The sequence below is a fragment of the Artibeus jamaicensis genome, unplaced genomic scaffold, assembly GCF_021234435.1.
Source record: "Artibeus jamaicensis isolate MK-2021 breed Jamaican fruit bat unplaced genomic scaffold, CSHL_Jam_final contig_384, whole genome shotgun sequence".
NCBI lineage: Eukaryota > Metazoa > Chordata > Mammalia > Chiroptera > Phyllostomidae > Artibeus > Artibeus jamaicensis.
This window is the reverse complement of record NW_026521810.1, coordinates 7,075,372-7,083,926: the sequence shown is the minus strand read 5'-3', so window position 1 is coordinate 7,083,926 and position 8,555 is coordinate 7,075,372. Positions and strand designations below refer to the sequence as shown.

Here is an 8,555-nt window from a genome sequence, read left to right as displayed (position 1 = left end):
CTCTGTGAAGACCTGGGCAGGGCCACTCCACAAGTCCTGGGATGCAGCACACTCAGTTAGCTTACTTCAGCAACACTGACTAAGTGTCTTCTGTGTGTGGGTGAATCTCCACCCTGACTGTAGGTTAGAATCAACCAAGGTGCTTTTGAAAATGACCAATGTGGGCCCCAGCCCAGGCCACTGACATCAGGGCCTGTGGGTCAGGTATGGGCACAGGCACTTATGCACGTGCCTCAGGGGAGTGGCTGCCTGAAAGTGGGTGAAAAGTTTACCCTGAGCCCCACCTGGGCCATCCCCGGTCCTGCTTCCCTCAGGCCGGCCAGCTGGGCAGACCTGCTGCTCTGAGAAACACCAGGAAATTCCATGGGAATTTTAACTTATGACATCAATGTCTAATTAATCATCAACCCTGTAACCAGATCCCAGACTATAAAACAAGGGGACCAGGGGAGCTCACTCAGGAAACCTATCTACTGGCTTCTTCAGATAATCCCTTCCAGACCAGGGACCCTGGGCCTGAGAAGCCCAGGCCAATGGGCTCCCAACTCTGCTACCAGGCTGGTAAGTAGGAGCCGTGTGCTTGGTCCCTAGACAGGGGGATGCAAGAAGCAGGGGAGGCTCTGGATCACTGCTGGGGGACAGGTCCAGAAGCAGCAGTGTAGTCCATGTAAACATCACTCAGAAAGAGCTTCCTGATACAGACCGAGCTCACCAGCTGCTGTAGTGAGGCAGTGAGGTTGTAAGCGTCTTGTCCCTGCAAGTTTCCAACAGATGCCAGTGACTAAGTCTGGCATCCATGCAGTGACCAGCTGACACACATGGCCTAGCTGCCTCCAGACCCTGCTGCACAATGGAAAGACCGGCTGGGTGGAAATCCATGGAGTTTGGGGGCCTGGTGGAAGACAAGGGGTCCCAGCTATGAAAGCTGAGCTGTGGGACCTGGGCCAGGTCACTTTTCTCTGGGGCCTCCATTTCCTCACTCAAACTAGGGGCCTCTGCAGCCCGCCTGCTGGCCTACAGCACTGCAGGCAGCAGCAGTCAAAAGGTGCACATCCCCAGAGGCCGGTGTTCCTTGGTGTGAGGGGCAAAGATGGAGAACCTGGGTTTTCACCTCTGCAGATATGACAGCACATCTATGGACACTTCCCTCCCAGGCAAAGAGACCCCTCCCCACCAGCACCCACCCACCCCACAGGAGCACTTGGCTCTCACACCAAGAGCAGGTGACACCAAGAGCCTGGGGGTGGGCAGGGGCCCAGCCACCACTGCTGCTGTTCTGGCAACTGTGTTTGGATCCCAGGCGCCAGTGGGGCCATGAGGAGGCAGCACAGGAGAGCATGGATGGGGTGGGCTCTCACACCTTTTATGCCACTGTGGGCCAGCTCCAGACACAGGGCAGACGATGGGCCCTGGTGGGCCACGCAGTCCCTCAGGCACTCTGGAGCCCTTGGCCTCCCTCCCAGAAGCACCTCGCAGGGGCCACACTCAGGCCATCACGAAGGGCTGTGAGACTGTTCGTTTGGAAAGCCTGGGCATGCAGCTGACCCGAGGGTGCTCCAGGCCCCTGGCTGCCTGTGACCTGTGCGGCTGGGTGTCCTCTCAGCCTCTCTCCTCTGACGTGGAGAGCACATCGTCCCCACGGGCTGCTGGGAAGCTCTGAGGCTGGGATGGGCAAGCTTTGCAGACTGTCACCTTCCTGTCCAGGACGAAGCCTGCTTTCCCAGGGTCCCCAGGCCCGCCCCGCCCCTCCCATCCTGCGAGGAACTCATGCAACCACCAAGGCCATTCCTGGGAGTTCCTCCTCCTCCCTGCTCTGCCTGCCAGTCGGCCAGCTCCCTGGCTCCTCTCCTTCTCCTTCCTTCTCCCCCTACTCACCTCCTGCCCCCAGAGTCAGTTCTGCCTGAGCCAGCCTCTGTCCAGGCAGCTGAACAGGGAATGGGGTGGAAACTCCATCCACTGCCCCTCCCCGAGGGAGGGGGCCAGCTTCCAGCCAGGACAGGCTCATCTTTGCAGGGCACCCTCTCAGCCCGAGGAGCTGAGTATGAGGGGTCCTCTGTTTTACCAACCCAAGGTGGGGTCCCTTTTCTTGTAGGGGCTGAGGCAATCCCTCTTTGCCTCTGCCCTGTGGAGCTGGAGGCTGTGTGCCCACTGTCTGCGGAGCGGTGGCAGCAATGAACATCATGTGGGGACGGCTTGCGTGCCTCTCATCACCCTCACCCAGCCCATGCCAGGGCTTCTCTCCAGCCCCTACTTCAGAAATGGACGGTGAGCCAGCCTAGGTAGGGTGGGGAAGGCGGCCTGCACCTGCCCAGGTGGGTTTTGGCTGGTTACATCAGGAACTCCTAGCTGCCTCCACCCACCCCAGCCCAGTGCCTGCCCAGGTGGGCACTTAACTCTTCACATTCAGGTACCCGGGGAATCCTCTGGGCTGGGGTCTCACTCAGGTTCATGAACTTACCTCTTTTTATTTTCAGGCTCCTTCATCTAACCCAGAAAGAGCAGGGCCAGGAGGGTAGGTGGGAGGGGAGGAGGGAAGTGGTAAATTAGGGGGAGCTGGCTAAGAACAGTCCTGCGCAGGAAGCTTCTCCAGCTTCCTCCAGGCCTCCCCCAGGCCACTGGAGTTGAGATGAAGGGCTGCCCAGCAAGCTACTCCCCCTTCCTAGCTGCCAAGTAGAATCCGGTCAGGAAGTCCCTTGATTTCAAGGCTCACCCCAGGCCTTGAGGGCATGACCCGAGACCCCATTTCCAGCCAGTGTCCCCACCTGAGGGGAGCTACCAGGACCACCTCTCTCCCCGGGCAGGGAAGTCACCCTCACTGGGGGACTGGCCTTCACAAGTGACACAGGTTCTTCGTGGGAAGATCAGAAAGTCAGACAAGAGGAAATACGGCACCAACAGGGGACTCGGGCTCCAGGGGGTTCACAGAACTCTGCCCCCAGACACAGTGAACTCTTGCCAGCTCTAGGCAGGTCTCCAGGGGTCCCAGGGTGGGGGGTCGTAGCCCTGGGGAAGCTGGGGATGGTGGCAATGCCCTCCCCGTAAGAGTCAAGGTTGCCCCAGGATGCTGAGGCATTCGGGTGGGGGTAGTTGTGGGGGAGAAGGAAAGGTCAAGGTGGCCAGATGAGTCGGTGGGTCCCGGGCGTCCCTCACTGACAACCCCCTGCCAGTCGCAGATACCGAGGAGCCCCTGGAGATCCTTCGCTTCCACCCGGAGGCCAAGGGCGCACAGGTGATCCTGGACGCAAAGCGGATCACTGCCTACCGACTTGCCACTTTCCACGACGGCATCGTGTTCAGCCAGCGGCCCGTGCAGCCCGGGGAGCGCGTGGCACTACGCGTGCTGGGGCACGAGAGCGGCTGGCACGGTGGCCTTCGCGTGGGCTTCACACGTCTGAACCCTGCGCATGTGCCAGCGCCCAGCCTGCCTCCCTTCGTGTGTCCTGACCTGGAGCAGCAGAGCCCGACGTGGGCAGCGTTGCTGCCGGATGGCTGCGCACTGGCCGGGGACATTGTTAGCTTCTGGGTGAGCCGCCACGGACGGCTGTGCGCTCAGGTCAACAGGGGCCGGAGGCTCCTGCTGCGCAGGAGAGTGCCCGTGGGCGCCCCGCTCTGGGCTGTGATGGACGTGTACGGGACCACCAAGGCCATCGAGCTGCTGAGCGAGGCCATTTGTCCGGACCAGGCACCGCCCCTGGGGGGAGGCGGACGCTCAGGAGGTACTCCACCCGAATCCAGAGCCAGGGGAGAACTATTCGTTCGTAGTCAGTCAGTTTTGCTTCTGCCAGTGCCGGGTGTGAAGATGGGAGCTGGGGACAAAACCCAAGCATTGGAAGGGCAATTGTTCCTAAAGAATGATAAGAACACGTGACCAGCACCCCAAATATCAGGGAAAGGGCTCATCACCTTTCACAAAGGAAGAAATTGGGGAGTGGAGATTTGTGGTCCAGGTAGGAGTTAGTTCACTGGGAACAAGGTGACAAGCTGAGGGAACACGGGGTGAGAGGTAGGCGTGAGCAGGGAGACAGCCTGTGGGGCAAGGGTGACATGCGCAAGTCGGTGGGGGAAACAAGACTATCCCTCTATCTGCCTGCAAGGAGAGTGGCTTTCGGGGGAGCGAGTGCATACAGAAACACCCATAAGAAGAAACTTTTGTCATTCCTGGGCTGGTCCCCCAACGGGGCTTGTCACAGCTGCAGGAGCCTTGCCCCTGGAGAGCCTGATTCGGTAGGAGTAGGACAGGGCCCAGCGCCTGCGTTCTCAGCTCCGCTTTCTGCTGGATCTCGGCTGAGTGATGCTGAGGGTCTCCACTCAGACAGTGGCCGCAGGGTGAAGAGGAGGTGTCTAAAGGAAGGCTGGTTTAAGAAAACGGATCCACAGCCCCACGAATTCTCTGCTGGGTTAAACAGAGACAGGAACAGCGAGGATGGGGCTCTTGGAGCTGCCAAGAGCTCATATGCTGCTACTCAGAAAAGACAGGCGATGGGCACTGCCTGGGGGTGTGGGGGTGGGTGGGACGGGAGCACCCTGGCTCCACTCTTCACAGGCCTGAGTCCCCGGTCTCTGTCCCAGATCAAGCGGCCAGTGCCTTGCCCACAGCCTCGCCCTGGGCCCTCCGTGAGGAGACCCCCTCTGACTCTGAAGGTGAGTGGCTTCCTGCAACACCTGGGACTCCCCAGGCCTCTGGCCCCAGGGGAGCCAGGGAGGCCCCAGCCCTGGGAACTCAGGAGAGTCTTTCAAGTCCCATCAAGTCTATCACAGGCTTTGGGTCAAACAATTTGGCTCGGCCTACTGGAACCTAAAACCAATGGTGGCTGTGCAGTTTTAAAAACAAAAAAAAGTAGCTTAATATCTCTGCCGTCTAGAACGTCAGTTATCATCCAGGTTACAATGATCGTCCATCTGCTCACATTCATGAACAGATGATGTTATTTTGTGCTCGTCTTACAAAAGTAATTCTCGTTCACTGTAGCATCTTTGCCAACCAGGACTTTAAAAAAATTATTAAGGGATAAAGAAAGAGAAGTAAAAGGAAAAAAAAATCTCCCATTGCTTCCTAGGTGGGTTTTTCCCAGTCATATGCATATATGGGGGACTATTTGTGCTTTGTGTTCTTTTTTCTACACAGGAGTTTCATGATATAGATGTAATGTACATTATGGCTTTCTTACCAATTTTTTTCACTTGATTACATTATGAGCATTTTCTCCCAAGGTACTATTTTTCCCAGCACAACTGTCTGGTTCTCTGTTCTGTGACTATATCGTGACTAAGCTGCCCCCTCCTTGACCACACGTGCCCCTGACCTACGTTGTCCCCATTTCCAGCCACGGCAGGAGAAGAGTGTGCCATCTGCCTCCACTGTGCTGCCGACACCTGCCTTGTCCCCTGTGGCCACACACACTTCTGCAGCTGCTGCGCCTGGCGGGTCTTCAGGGACACAGCCAAGTGCCCTGTGTGTCGTTGTGAGGTGGAGGGGGTAGTCTCAGCATGGGGCCCTCCTGCTCTGAGGACTGGGGAAGGCCTTCCCGTGTCAGTGGCAAAGTAGGCCTAGCTCCAAGCCAGTCCCTGCAGGGGAAGAAGGGGCAGTCCACCCGCTTTCTGTAGAAAAGTCAGAAAGCCTGGTTGGTAATGAGCGGAGCATAGAGAAGGAGTAGAGGATGATGGCTCCTCCCCTTACCCAACAGGTTGGGGCCAGTGGAGGAGCTCTTCTTCCCGCCCACACCAGAATTATCTCTCTGATGGTGGCCTGGCTGTAGACAGTGGCTCAGCAATGGCCAGCAGGCTTGAGTTTCCTCTGCTTAGCTCCAGCTTTCTCATGCCCAGGGCTGTCAAGGCTTTTGCTGGCCACTTGGCACAGCCATCACTGACCTAGCAATCCTTGGCACCCATAAGTACCGAGGTTCATGGGACTCCAAGAACCCACATGTGTCGATGAGGAGGATCTGAGATGGGTGACTTGACCCCTGGTTTTATAGCTGAGGAAGTTAAGGTACCTACATTTGCCTGTGGCAGCCCTGCCCATTTGGGGATTGAGGAGCTGGATCAGACACAGGGAGGCATCTGTGTGGAGTGTCTACAGTCCCAGGTGAGAGCTGGTTCACTGCCGACAAGTCCTCAGTAAAGTGAGTCAGGAGTTACCCACCTTGCAGTGTGGTTGTGAGGATGCAGTGAAATCACGCATCTGAAGATGATTTAGCATATGAAAGGGCACTGTTGTCATTGTGCTTATTCCCTTACCAATTTCTGATCTATCAAAATAAAGCTTCCCTTTTTTTATGAATGACATTACAATGAATATGGCCCTTTATTGCAGTCAGAGAGAGCAGGTGGAGTTGGGGGATGGTCAGAATGCTGGGGCATCTGGGGATCTGCCCTCCTGTCCTGCACAGATACACACTGGGCTTGTAGTGGACTGGCCAGGGCTCTGGGCCCTCAGGTCTGTGTGCTCTATTCTGCCGAGCACCTGAAGGAGACCATCTTACACTACCAGCCTTGAAGTCACAACCAAGCTTTGCTCTCACCATCCTTGATTTGGGGGGACCTGTATGGGAGCTCTGGCTCCTGAATAAATGGAGAAATTGACTTGGGAGCCCCCCTTAGCAGGTGTTTATGGTGGGGGACAAGGCATGCCTGTGACTTTGCTGCTGTTCCCAGCTTGTGGGTGATGGACAGCATCTCCTGGGGGAGAGACCCTTGGATATGTGACTTGACTTCTGTGAGCCTCAGTTTCTTCATCTATAAAGACCATTTTCATCTACAAATGGTCTTCATCTACAAAGACCATTTTCTTTGATAGTAAGTTGTAAGGATAATGAGTATGAAATTTGCAGCTTAGAGGAAATACTCAAAACATGGCAGCTCCCTTTCCTGTACAAGGCAGCTCCAGGGGAAGCAACCAAGAGGTCACTGGGCTGGGCATTCCAGCCTGCGTGTGTGTCCTGGGAGCCCACATCACCCCAATATTTTGTTGATTCTTATGGGTCCTAAAACAAGTTTTTTCTTCCTTTAAGTGTGTCTTTTTTTTTTTTAACTCAGATACTTCCAGGGAGAGAGTGTTACTTGAATCTTATTTCCAGTAAGTAGATAACAACTTAGGGAAGCCTGATCTTAGAAATGGTCCCTAACCAGAGGTGGTTAGAAAGGACTTTTCTAACCTCTAGTCCTTTATAAGAAAGGACTTTTCTAAATCAATTATTCCATAAAAAGCAAGTAAAACACTGGCAAGGTCATATACATATTATATCTGGATATTAACCAAAGACTAAACAACCATCTGAAGGTGGATTATCAAAGAGAAACTATTGAACTTTGGTAAGAACAGTGGAATTTGTGGTGTTTGAACTTGGCCTACTCCCATCCCTCTAACCCCAGCTTCATGGTAGCATTGAAAACCAATATCCTTGTAGCCATTAAAGGGAACAGACCAGGTGGGGAGCGCCTCAGAAAGCTCCATCCAGAGCATTGTTAATATCTGACCTGTACTGCGCTTCCCTGGAAAAGCTTCGTTTATGGGACGTCACCATTATTTAATCTAATTTGAAGCTCTCTCCATGGGGAAAAAAAAAATCCCTCTTCCCAAGGTGTTTGTGAAGCATAATCAGCTTTGGTTATTCAGCAACAGCCCAAGACTGTGATAACAGTTGGGACAACCAAAAGCCCAGCCAAAAATTTAAAAGAAAGATTTGAGAAATGAGATGTTTCAAAGGGGAGTTGAAAGGCTCTGACATATTCCTTGGGATATAAAAGACCATACATGATCAGAAAAGACCTGAAAGGGCCCCAAGTCTCTCAGTTCTGGCAGTCCTCAAGGATCTGTGCAAACAGAAAGTGAAGGCTAAGACAGAGAGGTAAACTGCCTGACACTGAAGATACGCCTCAACTCACACACCGAGCTCCTTGGCAAAGGGTAGATTTCCTGACTCAAAGGCTTCAAGGAAATCTCTGTTCAATCATCAGCTGATTATTAAGCAAACTGAAGAGGTGCAGGTAAACCTGGCTTGCCTCCTCACACAAACACATCAAAATTACAATGAAACTATAGAAAAATCATCACTCAGAACCATTAGAAATTGAGTTGAATGGAAGTGCAACAACTGCAGATTAAAAGAAACTACATCTATTGAGACTGGTAGGAGGGGTGGAGACATGGAAATGCTCCCACAACCAAATGTGGTGGCTAAAAATTGTGAGGGGTATCTCAGGAGTGAGGGGTCGCAGCCCTACACCAGGCCCCCAGCCCAGGGTTCTAGTGCTAGGAAAATAAGTCCCCACAGCTTCTGGCTGTAAAAGCCAGCAGGGATTTAGTTGGTGGAATAAACTGTTAGATTCCCAAGTAGCTTCTCTTAAAGGGCCAGAACATGGACTTACTCAGACTCACTCTCTCTGAGCCCCAGCACTGGGATAGCAGCTCGAAGGCACTAGAGGCATGTGGGGAGGTACTGAAGTGTCTGGCATCAGGGTGAGCACTTGAGGACAGCTTTCTCCCAGACGGAAGTATGGGCAGAGACCATTGTTCCTTTTCTAAGCCCTCTCACCACAGTGCCACAGAAACAGCA

At 54.1% G+C, this 8,555-nt stretch overlaps 1 protein-coding gene across 3 annotated transcripts; it reads left to right on the top strand.

Annotated features, from left to right (window-relative positions):
• Positions 1–473: 473 nt before the first annotated feature.
• On the top strand, positions 474–6,278 carry NEURL3 (neuralized E3 ubiquitin protein ligase 3). 3 transcript variants are annotated; one of them, XM_053664515.1, is made up of 6 exons: positions 474–561; positions 2,093–2,265; positions 2,846–2,944; positions 3,168–3,716; positions 4,570–4,641; positions 5,325–6,278. In XM_053664515.1, exons 2-6 carry the CDS (start codon positions 2,172–2,174, stop codon positions 5,543–5,545), a joined length of 1,035 nt encoding a protein of 344 aa, XP_053520490.1. In that variant the 5' UTR covers positions 474–561; positions 2,093–2,171; the 3' UTR covers positions 5,546–6,278. The 3 variants fall into 3 exon arrangements, with proteins under 3 accessions (XP_053520490.1, XP_037022219.2, XP_053520491.1); XM_037166324.2 differs by lacking the exons at positions 2,093–2,265; positions 2,846–2,944 and having other exon boundaries at positions 491–561; XM_053664516.1 differs by lacking the exons at positions 474–561; positions 2,846–2,944 and having other exon boundaries at positions 1,402–2,265; positions 3,174–3,716.
• Positions 6,279–8,555: the final 2,277 nt, after the last annotated feature.